At 43.3% G+C, this 21,352-nt stretch overlaps 1 protein-coding gene across 12 annotated transcripts in view; it reads right to left on the minus strand.

Moving 5' to 3' along the window:
- The window catches only part of msi2b (musashi RNA-binding protein 2b), a 178,844-nt gene extending 157,492 nt beyond the window's left edge, over positions 1–21,352 (minus strand). For all 12 annotated transcript variants that reach the window (XM_084673919.1, XM_084673921.1, XM_084673922.1 and 9 more), the window contains exons 1-5: positions 21,155–21,352; positions 20,785–20,825; positions 20,427–20,508; positions 19,934–20,018; positions 15,920–15,961 (exon numbers count right to left, since the gene is read on the minus strand). In XM_084673919.1, coding sequence (XP_084530045.1) covers positions 15,920–15,961; positions 19,934–20,018; positions 20,427–20,508; positions 20,785–20,825; positions 21,155–21,216 — 312 coding nt within the window. In that variant the 5' untranslated portion in view covers positions 21,217–21,352. The remainder of the gene's footprint in view (positions 1–15,919; positions 15,962–19,933; positions 20,019–20,426; positions 20,509–20,784; positions 20,826–21,154) is intronic.

A 21,352-nucleotide genomic window follows, 5' to 3' on the forward strand; every position in this document is an offset into this window, starting at 1 on the left:
TGGTGGGGGGAGGAATAAGGGAGGGTAAAAGTATGAGAGGGTGAGACAGAAGGAGGGCAAAATAAAGAATGAGAGAAGAAGAAAAAAACATGGAGGTTCACTCTCAACACTGGATGTTGCTCAGGCAACTTCAAGAGGGCCTGTCGTTGCTTTGATGTGGCAGCTGACAGAGGGGAAACATGGTGTTGCTTACTAAAACAACAGGCCAACAAACAGCAGGAGCAGCATGTCGTCTGAGAACAGGCCTCACTACACCCCAGGATGGACACGTCGCCGCTCTTCTGAAGCAGCAGCTGGATTACGGAACACACGACACACACACACACACACTCCACTTTGAGCACAGCCTAGCCTACGATCATCTTAAGAAGCTTGAAACTATCTTAGCTAGTCGTTTGTCCTCATGCTTGTCAAGGACATCGACGGCACTAGGAAGGCTACATGGATGCTTCCTCAGAAACTCCTGTTTCTTACATAGGTCTTGTCAAAATTCCCTCTCGGTTTCGCTAGATCAAAGTGCATTGTGTGCCACATTCACGCTTTGCAAGACTCAGAAGGTTGTCTTTACATCGGCTGTGGCCCTGCTGTGCAGAGGAAACATGTCATTTGAGATGTAAATAACAGTTACCTCAAGATGAGTAAACAGCTAAGGTGTTTGCACCCCACCGAGACAAATCCTTTGTCCAAAACGCAATCTTATCCTTCCATATCAGCACGACACAAAGAAGCCAAGCCAAACAAGGAGGAATTACAGTGTCAATTGGCAGCTCGGGGATCGTTGTACACACAAATAAGACGCTGGCTTGCACCAATTACTACAAACAACGTGGAAATATTCAGAGTTACAAAGACTGCCTAGGGTGCACCATGGTGGAGAGAGAAGACCTCATACTGGGTGAGCCAGGCTGACCAAGAGGTGTTCGCCTGACCCAGGACAAAATGACAATGTGTTATCTTGAAGTGAAAGTTTTGCCATTTTACTTTCTGCAGATCCTTGTAAATCTTAAATCCTTCGCTTGGGAAGGTTGTGTCTGTCCTTCAGTGATAGCAGCCACTGCTTTATCATAATCAGGAATCACCAGAATGTAACTTGAGTATTAGCTGGGTTCTTGAACAAGAACTTACATTTCTTGGCTATTATTTAGCAAAGTGTCTCCAACAGTCAGTACTGTATTTTTATAATGCAGCAGGGAAATGACCAACCGAAATACAGACTTCCAAAACTATTCACAGCCCGCTGCTTCACTCAACAACTTCCTCTAACCAAAGCTCTGTATTGATTTGCTCTTGACTTCCTGCCTCCCTAACTGTCACGCCAACAATCTGCTCCAGTATTCTGCATGCTTCACCTGTCTTTCTGGAACTGCAAAGATAACAAATAGGAGAAAGGTCAATGTATGGCCTTCAGTTAAGCCTAATCATTAAGGTGGTGTTCAAGAAGAGTTCATGACTCATAGTTCCTAAACAAACATGTTCTTTGAAAGGATTGGTGTCATGTCTGCCAAGATTGAGCATTATTCTATATCTTTTAATTCCAATTCAATTTTCACGTGTTACAATAAGAGACGTGATTACACTTTTTAAATATATATATATATATATATATATATAAAAAGGACAAAAAAGGGCTTGGTTAACACTCTCAAATTACTGCCACACTCGTCTAACCGAAACATCCATTTATTTCCCAAATAGAACCGAGCAAATGTGCCAATAGAAAGAGCTCAAAGTCAATTATTTACTGAATAATGGCCGACTTGTTACCGCCTCCATCGCTCACAATACAGTACAGACCGGATGGGAGCAATTGCTGGAGGAAAGGAGCCAGTGATGAGGAACGTCAATCTAACATGGAAATGCATTTGTGCGAGACAAGAGAGGTGGAGAAAAAAGCAACTGCCTCCGAGGAGGGAACAAAGCAATCTCTGAGGCAATTTGACATAGAATAATAGTCAGAGGCATTGATTGGTGGGTGTTAAACAGCGAGTTGTCGGAGAACGTTGATAGACTCTCTCAGAGCACACCGTTTTTTTCAATTGTCGGAAAACCTGAGTTGAGGTAACGTTCTGTCAAAAGTTAGTATTGAAATAAATAAATCTGACTATTATTGAATAAATCATGAGCTGTCGCCCAACCGTGTTCTTTGCCTCCCGCACTGTCGGAGGTGCCGGCGCATTGCAGTAAATGAGAGTCTTGTTTTATGATAAAGTCCAGACAGGTGCGCACACAAGCTGAAAATCCCTGCTTAACAGAGAGGGTTAATTTGAGTAAAAGCTTGTGAGAAGGTGTCATGACAAACAGTGGCAAGAAAAAATGTGAAAGACCTATCTATTTGTTATGAGCTGGCACAATACAAGCTGACAGAACCAATCGAAATACATTTGTGTTCAATGATAATAGACCAGCGAGGAAAGATGACAGCGCACTATTTCTCATTTTTATACACCGTTTGCTTGCGAGTTAAGATGGAGAAAATTGACGCCCGAGATACTGAAGAGGGCATATTCCAAAACACAATCATATCCATTTCTATTAAGGCACTCTCGACAGCAAACTCGATCTCCAGCTAAAAAGACCATACCTGCTCTGAACACATCCTTGCTTTAACATAACAAGGTAGAGAAACTAAATAAAAGAGACACACACACTCACATAAAGTAGGCCTATACAGTGCACTCACACTGTATTTTCCTTTACAAATGTTAATTGTATTACTGTTTGATGTATGCTTGCATTAATTCTCTTTCATGTCGCATTCAAAATTGTATCTACTGATGTCCTTTTGCTGGGAACTGTTTTGGCAATGTTGTTCATCTTCAATATTCATGCCAATAATGCACACTGAATTCAATTGAATCAAATCAAATAGAGAGAGAGAGAGTAAGAGGAAGCCTCACTATGGAGACATCAAAAAGAGAGGTTGTGGGGGTCCTGTGTTTGGTGAGGGCTAGCAGTGAGGCGGGAGGAGGCTGCTCTCTCCTCTTAGTGGCTGGTCAGGTGAGTGATGGGGGGGGAGCGCGGAGGCGTGAGTCGTGAGACGTTCTCCCAGAAAGAGCAGCGGTTTAAGAGACCTGTAATCAGAGTCAGGGAAAGGAGAGGTGGAAGAGGTGGAGGAGGAGGTGGAGGAGGAGGGTGACGTGTAGAACGACAGAAAGGGAGGTTGTGAGATGGAGGAAAGCTTGGCAAATGTACAGAGGAAGTGAGAGAGAAGGGAAGACGAGAGGGAGATGGACGGTATGGGGAGCTGTGTTGAGTGTCGTGTGATTCCAAAACCCATACTGTGACGTCTGCCAACCTGCAGAAAAATCCTAGCATGCTCATGGATATCCAGTCTTTTAACAATATTCACAAAGTGCCTTCAAGTGCGTGAAATTTGCCTTGAGAGCTAACCTATAATGCTGTGGCATCATGTACCCTCGGTGAGTGTCCAGTAACAAGTGCTCAACCTCCTTTGAATGGCAACACACAACTCATGTGCAGGATGAGCTTTTGGAGCTCCTCAATGAGGACTTAAGAGCGTTATCAACAGAGCATTTATATTGTTGAAGCTGGAGATGGGTTTTCCTGTGTTCCGGCTCCTGCCAGGCTGCGCTGTGTGTTTGTTTAAGAGCTCTGGGAGAGAGAGGCTGTTTGTCTAAGCTGCTGATGATACAGGAGATAAAGACCAGAGATGATCACACCAAGTCTGGTCCCTGATGTTCAAGGCCTGTAGGTCCACTCCTGCCTGCTTGCCCACCTGCCTACCTGTCTGTCAGCTTGCCTATCTGCCTGTAGGACACTGCCTGCTAGACACGTCATCAAGCAACATACTTGCTAAATGGCTGTGAAATGTCTCGTGTGGTATGGGCACTCATAAATGCACAGAACACTCTGAACGCTCCTGAAGCCATTGACGCAATTAATGTAGCAGTCTCTTTACACTCTTTGAAGTAATTACATTACATTAACAAAGAGAAACGTCTGTTCAGTCCTAGAAGTTGGCTCTATTAAACGCGTTTTAAGAAATATATATATACAAATATAAATATCCTACTCATGAACTTCAACCATGTTTGTGCGACCACGTGACTCACCTTCAGAGATATAATAATTGGAAATGTGAACAAATATTTTTTTAACACACAAACAAAATACATGGCGCTATGGATTTATTTATCCTAAATGACATGGAACAACAGGCTAATCGCTACGTTGGCTTGTGACATCAATCACCCCTCTTTTGACACACAACAATTTGAATCCAGAGTTTCAAACATAGAGTACTTCAAAAGGTCTGCCATGGAGTCAGTGAAAACAACTCATAAATAACCACATGGAAAGAATGAGGCAGCATCTTTTCACAGTTTATCAGTTCAAGCAAGTATTCCTCCTCCCTTCACTTTCTTTCTCTCCCTCTCTCTCCTTCCCTCCTCTTGGATTTCTGCTTTTTATCATTTCCACCACCATTCCAGACTGCACTTTGCCCTGACAGAGTGGACAGATCATTTATAAAGCTGTGCTCTTTCACTGTTAATGACTCTCTATAATTTGTGTTCCAGTGTTCATTAGTTGGCTCGTTTTGATGGACGTGACAGTATTAAAACTCTGGTCTGTAAACCACTCGAAGCAGCAGAGGAGTGCGTGTGCGCGCGTGCATATTTTTCCTTCCATGGGCGAGCTATAAATCACCTGTCATTTACGACCACCTCTGTGCTATTCATCTACGCCCTGTTACTAAAAGCCCAACGAAGAAGACAGCTGCCTCAAGGCTCGAGCTACATAAATAGAAAGAACACAAAGTCATGTATTGAACGAGCTTGCTCTATAGGTAGGAATACACCAGTCAGATAGAGCAAAACACATCAACGAATGCAGCGGAGGAAAGGCAAGCATTCGAGGGGGAAGTTAGAGTGTTTCGTGGCGAACAACAAATGTAGTTTGGTCCTGTCTCTCTATTTGTCTTCAGCGCACTGCTGTGATGAAGCAGTCTCCCCGTCTGCTCCCTTACAGTACACATGGTAAAAGCCTCTCAGTGTTAAGGTGTGTCGGGCTGCCTTGAGTGCGGTGTTCAGGCAGCGCAGCGAAGGGATTTGGGGAAAGACTGAGAGCTGTATGGGGGGTTGGTGAGGTACTGCAAAAGGTTGCTGAGAACTGAAAGGATATGGAAAGGATCAAGTTGGCCCCTAAAGACTAAGGGGTTTGTGAGGGAAAGGGCCCTTCAATCAGACGAGTGACCTGTCTTTTCCAACGCTCTCAGATCAAATCAGTCCTTTCTCAAATTAAGAAAGGAAGGATGAGAGAAAGGAATGAAGGATTGTCGGACTTGACGATACAAAGCTCAGCAGGGGAGAATTCCTCTTTAACAAAACACTTTCTGTGGCCCCAAGATCATCTTCACCCCTAACCCCCAAAGGCATCTCAGCAACATATACAATTTGGTTTTCCATTTATTCAACTGTAACATTGGCTTTGTTTGCTTGCTTTGTTACAAAATGAGTCCTATTTCCAAATCAGGCCAGAGGTGGAGGGGGAGCAGGGGAGGCCAGAGGGTGAGGGGGGCTCCCCTGTTATGGCAGCTGTAGAAACAATAGGCAGTGAGCTGGGCCACAGATAGCAGGCAATAAATAAACAATGCTACATTAGGCCAAGCCAATGAGGTTCGCTTTGACAAGTGTAATTGCGTGTGTGTGTGTGTGTGTGTGTGTGTGTGTGTGTGTGTGTGTGTGTGTGTGTGTGTGTGTGTGTGTGTGTGCACGTGTGGCGGGGGGTGTCACAGGAGAATGTCTGTCCCTTATGTGGGGTGCTTCATTGAGCAGAGTGAAAGAAACAGGGACTAAGAGACAGAGAGAGGTGCGTTGGATCCGAATCGATGCATCAGACACAGCAGCAAACCCCCCTGCTGCATCTCCTCTCCACTGGCCGATAGCATGTCCAACATGACCGCGCGGTCAATAGACATCATCCAGACCGGTGGTCACAGGTCTGGACAGCACCGGCCGGCCGGCAGAGGAAGAATTCTTCTTGGCCGGGTTTCCCAGATTCGTTAAGAAGCTCTTAACGCTAAGAGCTTCTTAGGAGCGTTCTAAGAGTGTTCTAAGAGCGTTCTAGAGCGCTCCTAAGAAGCTCTTAGTGTTAAGAGCTTCTTAACAAATCTGGGAAACCCGGCCCTTGTGTGAGAGGAGCTAAAGAGGTACTGCCAATCGAGTGATGAGGGGACATTTCTTTTTTGGGGGGGCCCTTTGACTCTAGTCTATACAAGGCTATGTTTCCACCCCAATGGTGAAACGCACACAGGTTCTCATATCTAGTCTATTTACTATACAGAAAGAGTCCATAATAGCCTGAAAGGTTTTGGGGCCACATACTACTCATAATCAACTTCCCCCTCCCCATCCCACCTCTGAATGAACACATATGCAAACACACTCCCAGGAGCCAGTTTGAACACGTGTCCTCAGCAGCACCTGCCCTTGCCAACACCCTGCCAGAGGAGCGGACCTGAGGTGGCTATCAACCAGCACCATAGCAACCGGATGGGGGCGCGGAACCTCAGAGCGCTGCGGGGAGTTGACATTTACTCCTCCGAGCCGGCGCCACTCTGGGTAAAGCCTATTGTTGCCTGCCATCATCCCCCCCTCCCTCCCTCGCACACCACCATCACCATCCCCCCCACCCACCCCCTTGTGCAGCTTATGACTTTAATTGCTTTTTTTGTCTTTGATGGAGAGAAGCCTACAGGGAGAGCGGAGCGGTTGCAGAGAAAAACGCTCTTGCTTTGCTCTCCCCTTCCTCCTTTCGCCAACTCCCTCACTCCCTCCTCTCTCGGGCTGATTACAGTGGTTCAGTCAGATCGACGCAAACAGGCTTCAGAGGCCGGCAAAGCTTTCAAAGGACAGGAAAGTGGGTGGGAAAGACCTTGACAGGTCTCAGAAATACTTAAGCATTGGTTGAAGACATTTGACTTGAACCATCTTGAACACAAATCGTTTTATTTTGGGGTTTGGTTATATCGAAGTTGGTGCACGTCTCAGGGAGCTTTCAACGGATGAGCGGTGGTAAGTCCTTGCTCAAATGCTCTACTGTAGAATAGCCTAAATGTGGTGTACTTGACCAAAGCAATAACCCATGACAAAAGCAGTCACAAAAGTATAAACTGGAAATAAATTAAATCCACATCCAATGTCTGAGGATTTGATCATGATCTGACAGTGGTATAACAACGCCCTTCATTATGCTCATCTCTGCTTTGAGTTTTAACAAAAACCCTCATCATTGGCTAAGATTTGACAAAGTCGCTAATTCTCCCTAATGGGCTTTTTCCTCTACAGGTTAATTATTAACACACTGCTCGATTGCTACCACATCTGTGTCATTATGCCATTTAGTCCCATTTAAGAAGATAACCTCAGCAACTGTCCATAAAGGCCGGCAACAGAAGGTCCAATCAAGTCCTCTGACCTCAGGGTGGACAAATGCTCCTTAAAGAGCCTCTCTGAGCCTCGCTCTTAGCAAAATCCAGCCAGTAAGTGCTTGTTGCATCTTGTATGTAATTGCACTGTTCATCTTAGGGGCCAACTAATTACACTTAACAGCATTGGTTATTCTGAGCAAAGTGATGGTGAGTGAGTGGGTTACAGCATGAGGTCATTTGTTGATGGAGAGGTCTTGGGGGTATTTTATGGGGAGGGGGTGGACTGGGCAGCAGTCGGGCCTTATGTTGACCACCCAACCCAGCTCTGCACACTGTCGTCCAGAGGCCCGTGGTCCTGTTACACGTGCTCAGAGGCCCGTGGTCCTGTTACACGTGCTCAGAGGCCCGTGGTCCTGTTACACGTGCTCAGAGGCCCGTGGTCCTGTTACACGTGCTTGCGTGTACAGCGTCCCAAAGCTTTGCTGGTACACCTCGACTGACAGCGTGTTAGAGCACAGAGAAGGATGGAGAGGGGGTGGACAGGAAGGGGGGGATGGTCAGATCAATGGATGGATTATGGTTAATATGCGAGAAAACACAATGGTGGCGAAGCAGACGAAGTAGGTCTGTAATTTCTCTGCTGTGCTGTTACAGTAAGTAAGGTATTGAGTGAAGTGTGTCAGCCAATGGAAGAATGAAAAGGGAAAATGAAATACAACCAAAACTTCTACCACAATTTGGCTCCCCCAAAAATGTTCAACGGTATATGAAGATGGCAGACATGACAACCATGCTGATGTGTGGGAGACGAGAGGGAGGGAAAGGAGCAACCCCCATCGTGGTGCTAATAAGACTGACTAACAGCAATTTGAAAAGATGACCAACCATCTGAGAGTTATCTCCGAGTCAATCCTCTATTTAATAATGTACCTGCTACAGTATAGCCAAGCCAAAAATGCAGCCAAGACCTAAAACATTTTTTATTAGCGAACATAACCAACTTAGCGATTCTCCTCAAAGAAAAATGAATCTGCCTGGAGAGACCTGACAGAGCGCATTCTCATCAGAAATTGATTTAGTTCCAGTTTCAAGCCATAAGGAGTTAGCCCCATGCATATTTTAGAGTCCCTCCATGTCAAAGGGACTACAGAGGAACAGTTAATGACAGGAACTGTAAGCACACATTGATAAAAAACACCTGTCTGCCAATTCTCTCTTAGGTCACTCACGACTAGCGGAGTAAAGATTTCCATTAACCATAAGGATGGATGGCTTGATGGAAAGAGAGATAGAAAGATGGATAGATAGAGATAGAGAACAAGATTGAATAACAAGGGTGTCTCAGCTGCTTCCTAAATATTAACGTTAACCTCTGTTGATGGTGAAACACCATCAGTTGGTGGACATTTTGGCCAAATCTATCATTTCTAAACAAGGAATTCTTGCATGGGACAGACTTTCAATACTCATCTTCTGAAGGTCAAATGTGTTTTACTGCAACATAGCCAAATAACTTGTAAATTGAGTGTTTAAATAGAGTTAAGAACAACAAAATATGCATGCAACTATTCATTGACCCCTACCATTCACACACCCAATACAACCAAGCACAGATGTACAGACAACAAGCTTGACGAGGAAACTGCTTTGCCCTCCAACAGAGTATTGGGAGACGAGGCAAACATGACAAATAAACAAACAATGGCAACCTTTTTATGGAGCAACAACAGAGCAAGTGTGAATTGTGTGTGTGCTTGTGCTTGTGTGTGTTTGTGTGTGTGTGTGGGGGGGAGGGGGCTTCCTAATGGGCCTGTTGGAGAGGGAGGCTGCCACTCTTCTGCTCACTCTCTCTCCCTCGCTCTCTCATTCTCCCTCTCATGCTGCCAGTAATCCCTCACTGAGAGAAAAACGGCCTCTAAATTTAGCATCAGATTTATCATGCAGTAGGAAAGGCTGGAGCAAATGAGAGAGATAGAGTTTGTGAGAGAGAGAGCATGTCTGTGTTTGAGAGAGAGAGAGAGAGAGAGAGAGAGAGAGAGAGACAGAGAGAAACAGAAAGAAAGAGGAGGGAGAAGATAAAAGGAGGAGGGGGTAGACGCTGACAGTTAGGGGCTGTCCATCATGAGTCACATTCAGGACCAATAAGACAGCTAGAGAGACTATGAGGCATGAGGAAGAGAGAGAGAGATAGATGGAAGGGATGGAAAGGATGGAAGAAAGCGGGAAAGGTATTAAAGAGAGAGAAAAAAGACAGACGGTGTGCCTTTGCACGAGAGAGAAAAAGCTAAGTCATACAGGACAGAGACACAGATGAGAGAGAAAGAGAAAAGTGGAGAGGCTCAGTAAGGAAGGATAAAAAAATAGTTGATTCTGCAGTGTGACGAAAAAAACGACAAAGCAAAAGAAAAAAGCAGAGGCTAAAACGACCACCCAGTCAGATGTGTTGGTGAGTGTGTGTGTGTTCTCAAAAGGCCCCAGCACAGCTCTGCATCCCAGTGAAGGACATTCGGCAGGCAAGGACGCCAGCGCGGCAGGTCAGCACTCCTTATTTGGGCTACTCTCTGAGGCAAACATAAAAACGGGATTGATTAGTCGCGCCTGGCTGTCTGCATCCACCACCTAAGAGAGTAGGGGAACTACAACCCAGAGCATCAATGGCGTCTGACCATTGACTCGACCAGCTAGCTATTGCGGCATTGTTAGCATTCATTAGCCGTAGTTGTCACCACCGACAGAGTGAGCTGTTACATCACCAGCAATTTAAAATGAAGGCTAACTTTTGAGAGGACGTTTTAGTCAAGTATACCTTGCTTGGATATCATTTATCAGAATGTAAAATGGTATTACGTGATAAACAACTACTAGAGATCTTAGCCATCCTTATATATGGATTATTCACTCAAGATATCAAAAGTTTGAAAAACAGTCACTTTTTTCAGAGAAGAGAAAGTCAAGAACTGGAGAGAAAAAATATTTTGCTAACCTCTCACATGCTCTGCCTATGCACTAAGCATGCAGGCAAAACACACACACACACACACACCTGTGACCTGCACACAAACACACTTGAGCGCACTGTGACATCAAAGTCAGATGGAAAGGAGACTAGAGAAGTGGCATCTAGTACTCTCCTGCACACCTTGTTGTCTGGCAGAGAGACTTCCACTGCGGAAGAGGACCCCCCGGAAAAAATGACAACTGCCGAGATGTGCTCCAAACCTGGTTCATATAATAACCTGTCTCCACTTTGACAGGTGTTTGAAGTCTGACTGCAGCCGTGACTCAGGATTTGGAGTAAAGCATGGCACCAATTTTTCCATCCATGTATTGTGGCGGTGGGTGTGATGGTGGATTTTGGGGTGGGGGTATGAAAGTGTATAAAAAACTGAGATGCTTGGGACAAGTGTTTTACAAAGGCTGAGTTGACTTGTGTGTGAAAAAGGGGAAGGGGAAGAGGGGGGGTGGAGGACAAATGGATGATCAAATCAGTTGTGACTGGTTCTTGACTACACTTCCACATACAAACAGACTGAGAGGTGAGGGAGGGCATGCAAACACGGTCCTTGCTGCCATGAGGTGCATCAATATGTCTGCTGCAAAGGTAATGCAATATAAACACACCACTGAGAATATATAGCTATACATGTGTGTGTATATATATATATATATATATATGTATATATATATATATATATATATATATATATATACAGTACATTGTGTGTGTGACATATACCTTTATGACAGTAGACAACTTTATTCATACTGTAGCCTGTTTCGTATTTTATCCGATTATACACAGGAGTAAAGAGAGAAGCAGCAAGTCATGATGATGGGAAGTCAGCACTGAGTCAGTGCAGAGGGTGGGATTCAGACCTGTGTTCAACTGAAGCCTATGACTGACAAGATGGATACAAATATTACTGTTTCACTCACACCATCTCTCCAGTACCATCTATGTCCCTGTACAGCCCTGTTCTTAGATGGCACATGAAAGTGGTTTCCTCCAAAAACTGACACAAACATTTGCACGACTTGTGCCTTTTTCTCGTTATCTTCATCCCAAACATCGCACTGCTGTCATCCATCTCATCTTCTGCACCAGGGTGTACAGACACGCCCACAAGAACAGCATCAAGACCATGTGGAAAGAGCCCACATAAATAAATAAATAAATAAATAAATAAATAAATAAATAAGCAGCCAGTGTGTGTACAGGAGCAAGTGCAAGAGGAAAGAAGTGCAGTGGCTAGCACGCGCCGCCACACAGAGACCAGACACAGATGCTGAGATCTGGAGGTGGCCTCATTGTGAGCAGGGGGATGGGGGGCATTTTGTTTGGCTGCTCTCTCCCCTGGTTGCCTCATTAACGTCACTCAACATCAGTTTTTGGTGGGCCAGCGTCTGTGAACCCACCCTGCCCCCTGTCCCAACCAGAGGTGGTTGTCTGCCCGTTCCGACGTGGGCGCAGCACCCCACCAAAGACCCTCTCATCAGCCAGATAACTGAAGAGCAAGAGCGCTGGGACGCATGACAAAGCAGAGTTTTGGATCCCACTGAGCCGACCTGCAGAGAGAAACCTTGCGCAATGGACAAGGTGGTTCAACCTTGAGCCCATTATTTTTTTATTTTTTTCAGGAATTCAGTAGTTCTTGTCAGAATTGCTGGTGCCCTACATTTGAAACACCACATTTTTCTTCTTTGTAGAAACAGCTCTGTTTCCATAGAAGAAGAAAAAAAGGTGTCAGCTCAGACTATTGGACAACTGAAATAGAAGTGAAATCAAGGCTGATTCCCAAACTCTAATGCTTAATGCAATGTCATTGGAAATGGACCATGGGCAGTGTCTCACTGCTGTACTGTGTATCAATCCTTTTCTTATCAGAGCAGCCAACATCTGTATACACCAAATAAAAGTGTTGTTAGCTTTCAGCCAAAGTTTTGCAGTGCTTGGTGAAAAAAAGCATAACACCTGCTGCAAATTCAAAAATGGAGATGCTGAACATTTTGGCTTTTTTTCAGTTCAAATTCTTGCCAAGTCGTCAACAGCTCGCAAAGGCAAAAACTGCAGCCAGAGAGAAGGAGAAAAGGAAGGAGGGAGGGGGAGAAAGTGAGAACATATTGAATGGGACTGAGCAGTGGTTTTCTGGGCTCTTAATTGGTATCTGAGTGGTAGGCCACACAGGAGAGTGAGAACTGGGTTGTTGGACTGGTGAATCTCTCATGGAGTGGACTCCGTGTGTGTGTGTGTGTGTGTGTGTGTGCGTGTGTGTGAGTGTACATGAGAGAGTTCACACAATTCACCTTTGGACTTCATTAAAAACTTGGCCAGGAGTTTTCACACTTGCAACACCCCCACCCCCACCCGCCCCCGACACACACACAAACCACCCAAGCCACATAAGCCCCCACACTAACCTCTGCTACTTCTGTGTACACAACCTGCACAGTGATTTCACCCAGTGACACAGCAGTAAAAGGAGAAAATTACATCTAAAAGTTACACTGCAAACTCAATTCTTTTTGTTAGACCATACCTCCTTGTCCACTTCTCCAAAAATTACAAAGACACACGAGTGGCCGGACACACTCCAAACACACACTCCCATCCACACAAGCACAGTTACAGGCACACACACACAATTACCTACACACTCCTCTGGAGAGTCACAGAGGAGGGGTGCTGTTGGGGGGAGGGGGGGAGTAGGGGTGGAAGTATGTGGGATGCTGTGCAAAGCGAGAAGCGCCCACAGAGGCATTGTTTTGACAGTTCTCATGGCAGTAAATGCCAAAGCGTCTCCACTCAGGCAGGGTGCGTGTTAGCGGGGGAACTGAAGGATCCCATTATTCTGTGCGCTCAACCTTCTTCCCCCCTCCCCCCCATCTCTTTCTCTCTCTCTCCACACTTCTCCCTCATCCTCTTCCCCTCTCTCTCTCTCCACACTTCTCCCTCATCCTCTACCTTTCTCTCTCTCCACACTTCTCCCTCATCCTCTACCCCTCTCTCGCTCTCCCTGTCTCAGACTTTCTCATAAGCCCACACACTGTTGGAATAATTACTCGCAGTTGACTTTCTTTGGTAAATACCAGACTTTTATTGGTCTGATTTTTGGCTGCTGATGTCCAGAACCTTGTTTGCGCTTGATAACAGGAACGTCCTTGTGCTCATTTGCAAGATTGAATTTACACAAGTGATCAAAAGGTTATGATTTTGGGTTGCTAGTCAAATAAAAATAATTCTACAAGTCAAATTGGCCAGTAGCATAACGCCTACAGATGATTAGCTAGAAAGTGTAAACGTTAAAATCATGACATGCTTTCAGGTTTGAGGATGTCTGCAGATGGATGAGTGTGGACAGACTGGCCAGATGATTGTTTGCCGGAGGGGGCATAGGGAATGGAGGGAAAAATCGATATATCTCGACAGTGGATGCCAGTTACAATCTCTTACTTGTGAAATCAAAGGCATATTGACTAACCACTGAGAAATACATCCTTTAAGTCCTAAGCTTCCTTATCAATAAATAAAAAGCATGGAATATCAACATTGCGGTAGTCCCTGAGTCCAGGCAGGGGTTAATAAAGCTAAATTGTACCCACGAAGCAATAATGAGCTAAGCTGCCGATATCAATAACAGACGTTAGCGCACACCGGGACATGTCGTTTTGTTCGCCTGACAGAACAGCAGTGGGAACGGCAGTTTTTGCGAGAACTTTTCAAATACTATGTCAAGTTCTGTCAGAATTTAAGGGCTGCTAGGTTAAAGAGAATCGACAGAACTTCTTTCTCGCTTTTTCATGAGGAGGAAACAAGCTGTGCTGAGTGTACAAAATAAAGTGCTGGGTTCCTGCTTGCTTGACTATTCAGCATCATGCTCGACTCCAAACACAGAGCCAGACGCTAACATAATGCTGCATGATTGGAGGCAAAGGTAGACCTGTATTTGCATAAAGTGTCATTATTGGGTGGTTCCCTTAACACAAAGCAAACACCTAGAGGCTGTGTTCAAGCCACTGCTGAGAACTGACTGATTTAATGCCCCCATTCATCTCAGAGCCAGTGTGGGAGCCAGGAAACAGCATTAGGCCTCGGGGCTCTCGGCCTGCCCAGCACTGCTTGGACCAGAGTGCTTGGTGTGTGTGTGCGTGTGTGTCCGGAGCGAGTCAGTGAGTGACTGCGTCATTTCTCCTCCAGTGATTGTCCAATCTGGACGAGGCAGGGGAAAGTTCTTCAATTCAATTAGTTGGACAAGTGGTGCTGTGGACACCTGCCACCCTCGGAGGCCAGCCTTCTACTGAAGAGTGAGAAACTGCTCCCTGGACCAGTGGTCCTGGAGTACTCCCTGAACACTGCCCTGAAGTGGCTGGAGAAAGTTGATTCTCTCACACACGCGCACGCACACAGGTATATGGGGTAACCTTGCGTCTGACACCCAAATCAGAGGCAAGTTCCTCCATTGGAAAACCCAACATGTGCCACATAATCTTTTATTTTTTACAACAAGTATGACAGAATCACTGACTAAAAGACATCAAAACCAGTCAAGAGGTTTGGCTTAATGTCTGTTACATAACCTCAAAGGAACCTATGAAGCTAGTCCTTTTTTTGTCTTATCCTTTGCTGCATTAAGATCCTTTTCCATCCACATTTTTCACTCTGGGCTAAAACAAATACATGCCATACTCTCCAATAATGAGCTTGCCCTCAAGCAGAAGGTTCATTGACAACTCCAGGTGTGGTTTCCCCTTCATGTACCTTAACAGTGTCATTCCTCTATTTTTTTGCCCTTTGGAAATACAATACTTTATGATCAATACTATGTGTCATCTTTCTTATTGTGGTAACTTGTCCTTGAGTCAAATTCATGTTTATTCAGATAGCATTGCATAATTGATTTCAAGGGTGATATTTTTTGCATAGCATAGCCCACAGAGCAGAAAATATCAAAGCCCTGTATACATCTGCCAAATAAGGGAGCATATGCTTACACATCAACCACGTATGCACTGAATATGTTATACGACTTTTGTCAGCAACACTTCGACGGAAACATGTGGTTTTGACAGGAACAAATGGATTTTAAGGGGGGGGACACAGGGGAGAGAAGAGAGACTGCATGAGTAGACACACACCCCTTGCTGGTTCTCAATTATACAACAATACCCCTCAGAGATCATGTGCTTTGGCTTTGAAAGCACCCACTCCTCCATTTCTCAGTTTGTAACCTGAACTAGGCTGTACGGCACAAACAATGCTACTCTTTGTGTCACAAACATTCCACAATCAAACTCAAAGTCGTTAGGAGGGGGAAACCTTGCGTCAACAACCACACAGGGATTCGCTGTCATTTGATCAAATGTTTTAGTCTCGTAGCAAAAGACCAAGGACATTTTCTCATGTAACTGTAGCACTGGCCCAATAGTATCTATCAAAAGTGGTATCATACTGATAACACAAAGCATATTAGGCAAAAATGTGCACTGAACTTTATTTTTTGGTAAACTGTTTAATTAATAACAGACTCTTACCTTGGGTTGAGCACGTCGAGGGAAGGCAACTTTGGGGTCAATCTGTCCAAGTTTGAAGAGATAGGAGAGGGAGAAAAAGAGATATTCAATTATATATCAAGAAAGATTAAGGTCTATTCAAATAATGTATGAAGAATGTTTGAAATATAAAAAAAGAAAAGATAGGTCTGAAGATGCTAAATGTTCAAATGTTAAATTTGTGGGAAATGTAGCCTTCATAAAATGTGGTTGACAAAATTGTGTGATTGGGTTTACAGATCTAAAATACACAGGACCGACATTACTGTAAGTGTGTTCAGCTTCAGGCCTGGTGATCCACACCCGGCAACACTGAACTTACTGTTCTTTAACTCACAGACTGAGTCAGACCGGTTGAGGCAGGTGAGTCAACTATCCAGCTAATAAATTACACTAATTAATTAAATATTTGTGCATTAAAGCATCACCAATGTGTGTGCCTGTGTGTGTTTAATTTCACAGCTTCTTTGCCAAGGGGAATCAATAGTCACCTTAAAAGTGACTGATAAAACCAAAAGCCTGGATACTATTTGCATTCACCTTGCCACAATGATCCATTTCAACACAAGTCCTCATTACTCCAGAGCACAAATGATGTGAATTGCTCAATAGGGCCTCACACTTAACGAGTTATCAGATGAAATCTGATGAAATGGCCTAACTGGGTTTGGGTTACTATTAGGAAATTGACGATACATCAGCTGATGGATGGAGAACACTACCTACAGCTTTTACAATTATTACGTTCAAGTAATTTAGCTCATGCACTCTGTATTGAAGGTTGATATTCAAAGCAACATCATGTGCTGTCTGGTAAATGTTCTTTCCATTTGAAAACAAATGAGAAGCACATAAATCAAACTCCTCTCTGAATGCATTTTATGGATTTCCAATGATATATGGTTCAGCAGAAGCAGTTACTTAGCATGCATGTAACCTATATGTGCTCAAGGAAAACAATCTAGTTACATTACAGTTACATAGGCTTATGGAATCCATTGTTTATTGACATTCTAGGGTCTATAAATAATACAATGGAAAATAAATACAAACTGCATTTGCAAGTGTTATCAATGTTTTGTTTTGTTTTGTTTTACTCCACCTATGGATAAACAAGCTGCCAAGGTACTCTTGATTTAAGATTGAGAACACCTGCAAATATATGCAGTATACTCTGCCAGGTTACAGAGTTTACAGACATTTTTTTTCTCCCTGAAAAGAAAACCTTTAGCACAATCACTCAAAAGTTCCAGGGTCATCAGGGTTATTTGACTTTTATAATTAAGGTACCACATACAAAAGAATTCTCTGAATTTGTGTTACCACATCACAATTTAAGACAACATAATCGTAGGGGGAAAAGACCACATAGGAAAACTGCAAAAAGTGTGCTTTCAAGAGCTGTCAATTCACCCAAAAATAAAGTTAAAACAGGACTGAATAACAGGGATAAATATGCCAGAGTGTGGAGCTGACAGACACAGACGTGTAACTGAATTCATCCAGTGTGCTTGAGTGCATTAGCATAGAAGAATGTTCTTTAGCCAGAAAGCTGTTTAGTCTAGTAGAGAGAGATGGCTTTTACAAATGGCATCAGTATAAATTCTAGTGTCAGCACACATAGTAATGAAGTGTTGGGTAAACTCACTATGTCAAAGACTCAATAAAAGGTGAAATATGTCATACATCATTTTGAAATGCTTGCAGTATATATGAACATACAAACATTGTGTTAAGAGGAAGAAGGAAGGGATCTCAGTGTTGAAGTAAGAATGTTGATGTCCAACTAACTATTATTATCTTAAGTAGCCGAATAATTATAATCGTATTATCAATAACTATTTTAGAATATTTTATTATATTGCACAGTACACGTGTTGTTTTTCAGTCTTAATTAGGTATCAATGCAGCCAAAAGTGCAATAGACAATTTCATACACAGAATTACCATGTGGATGAACCATGTCTTAATGCTTGCCTCAAGGTGTGATATGATTCTCCATCTCCATTTCACACTCCTGTCTTGTGGGCACTTGTGCACAGCCAAATCGACCTCCAACATTTAAAACACAGAGGTACATTTTGCTTCCAAAAAGTTCTGTATGCTGGGCCATCATTTAGTCTTGGTGTTAGTAGACACCACTGTCTTTTATATGGTTCTTCAATATCATGAGATTATTATTCTTCCTATGAGACCAGTGAAAATCTTAATGTAAAGGATCCAGCATAACTTTTCTTTTGGCCTATTAACTGACTATTTGGCTAGTGTTGTCAGTACTGACCCTGTTGGGGTTTAAAATAGATTCCCTAACTCCGAGAGACAAAACCAGCCTCATTACAAACATGCAATTCGTCAAAAAATAGTTTTGAATAATTTTGTTTAACGACAATGGAACAGTTAAAAACCTTGAGGACAGCATAAGTGCCCACTTGTCTCCTTCATGCTAGTCCCAAAGAAGGAAGTCTTAAAGCAGCCTCTCAGGTAAGTAAGCATGCTGGCAGTCACAGCCACTGGCTGCACTGGGCACAAATATGGTATGATTATAATTTACCAAGTACTGGGAACTTAAGTCAAAAAGAAATATCAACAGGGATCCACCATTAACGCCCTAAGCAATTCCAATTAAATAAACATTGGTTTGTGTTTGTGGATGAAGGTCAGGAGCTGATTGTGTAAGCTCTGAAAATGTCAGATTCAGGTCAAAATTAAGCTTTTTGTCTTTTACTTGACTGATTTAACTGACCTCAGAACTCAAACTTGAACAATAAACTGGAAAGTTATTTACAAATGTGCCATTACCTTTGGAAATATTTTAACAAGCTACCAGATATTAAAACTAAAAAAAATATATATATATATATACAATATATTACATAAATACATTTGATGCCTGTAATAGCCATGTTTAATAAATGCCTGCATTATCTAGTCCTTTGTCGAGAGAACTTAAGTCTTGTTAATCACAAAATCTATTTAGAAATCCCATTTAAGACCTCTCAGAGCAAGAGCAGGAAATCATGCCATCAAAAATGATTGTGCTTGGAGAGATGGAAGGCAATTACAAACTGAGCTGTGTCAACCACCACCAACCCTCACCCCCCCCCCCTCCCACCCCCCCACTCTCTCCCTCACACAAACACACGTTTCAAGTAGCCCAGTCCTCAAAACAAAGCATTCTTTAGCAGGGAAACGACAATAAAATACCTAGAGCCAAAAGGCATTTTCCAAAAAGTGAGTCATACAAAAGAAATTCTAACCAAGTTCAATTTAGCATCATTTTAACAGATTACAGTTATGCACTACATATTTTTCTGCCCTCATCTTTATCTGGGGTCTGTGGTTAGAAGGAAGTGGAGATAGGCAGCCTAGGGCACATTTAAGAGAAAGAGAGGTACGGATTTTCGGACCACTGAGGATGACAGGAGCCAACAGGTAAGTATCTCGTAGAGTAAATTACACAGGCAAGACTCAGGTGGGTGTAAATGAAAGCTTAACTCAAGATGAAGTGCACATAAAAGTACATTTATTTATAGATAAGCCTGCAACACAATCTTTCAATTTTATTTTGAGTAAATGTCAAAAACAACAAAACACAGCACAATTATTTAGGTATATGTATAGCGTATTTTCTGTAGAAAAATATATCGTTTTATTTCTAGTTAAACAACAAAAGCGCTACACAACACTGGTCTGCTCAAAGCAATCAGATGTTCTTGGCGGGCCGTTTCACAGTTGGTTAAAGTGCAACAATTACTTATTGTATTTAAGCCCTCTATGGTAAAGAAAGGGTTACAGGCCTTGCTTTTTGAAAGGACACAAGAGGCTCAGAATGCATAATTGCCTAGCCACTTGTTAGCGTCATGTGTATGCGGCTGTGAGTGACTGATTCAAATAACATGGTTCAGAAGTCTGAAACAGATACAATGGAACAGGGGATCAAGGACATGCATGCAAGGTGCAAAATCGGAGAAGTAACAAAAGAAATATCAAACATACCGTTTTCGAGTCTAATTCGTGATGTGGCTGAGCTAAGACTTTATCTACACTGGCAGCATCCGCAAATGTAACGAATCCGAATCCCCTGTGGCAAAGGAAACAACACAGAAAGCAAAAACATTTGCGGTGTGTACAACAAACCCATACACTACAATGTATACGAATTTCGCATATATTTTCACTTTGCATACTAGTTCATTCAGTTTTGACCTTCAATGTACTTTTCCTTGTGGAATAAAGTGAACTGTTATTGACATATTTCCCAAACAAATGAAGGGCACAGATGTACGCATCGAAATATATTAGTATTATGAGCTCTGGTCAATGTCAAATCATTGTAGAGCGCTGATTCAAGCGCTTGTAAAAGCGCAACGCGGGACAAAAATAAATTGCTTGGCTACTTGATATTGAGATAACAGTATGAGGACACGGAGAATACGTCCAATGTCAAAGTATATTGAAGGCAAGCATGGGAGAACAATATCGTATTTACCTGGAGCGCTTTGTCGTTGGATCCCTCATCACCATACATTCTCTGATTTCCCCGAATTTACTAAAATAGTCTCTAAGGCTGTCTGCAAAACAAGAAAGAGAGATATATTGTGTCGATTATTTAATTGACACACATACTAATGTTTAAGAAATATGCGCAGTGAATGTTCCCTGTGAACATAGGGGTCGAATAGAGGACTTCAAATGATTGGAAATCAAAATAACCTTGCGTGCAAAGGTACACACTCTACATATCCCACACAGCACGGGCACACATTGCAAGCAGCACGAGCAGCCTCAGCCTGCCACAGAATACAACCCGACAATGCCCCACTGTAATCCGCTTATGATTTTCTTACCTGGTGAAGTTTGCCAGCTGAGGCCACCGATAAACATTTTACTGTAAGAAGAAAATATAGCAGAAGTGAGTCCAGATGTCAGATCGGCCATTTTGACGTGTAGCTAACTACTTGGCTAGCTGTAGCTAACTACTTAGCTAGCGACAAAAAGCGAGGAAAACGAAGGTAGAGCAGTAGCAGGAGAGATCCACATAGCAAGCTCAGCGAGCCAGCAATATTGAAAAAGGGGGCAGGCCCGTTACAATCAAATAAAGGTGTAGTTGACTGCACCCGGAAGGCAATATAAATGTCAGTAATGTGATAAAGCAACATTTACAAATACAACTAGTGAAATCATAAATAAACGAATCATTAACGTTCGTAGTCTTACCCCGGGTCGTGTTGCGAATCATTAGGGCTCCCAGATGTGGCTTGGCTCCCGTCTCCCTCCATATCTAACCTAGCTATTTGCAGTACCTAACACACACACAGACACAGCAAACGAAGCCCGCTACGAGAATATTACTGAGCCGGGAATGCAACCGTCACACGTGGGATCAGCTCAGCCTGTGGCTCCCTCCCCCTCCCT

The sequence above is a fragment of the Hypomesus nipponensis genome, chromosome 15 (genome assembly GCF_054491055.1).
Source record: "Hypomesus nipponensis isolate SF chromosome 15, ASM5449105v1, whole genome shotgun sequence".
In the NCBI taxonomy this organism is placed as follows: Eukaryota; Metazoa; Chordata; class Actinopteri; order Osmeriformes; family Osmeridae; genus Hypomesus; species Hypomesus nipponensis.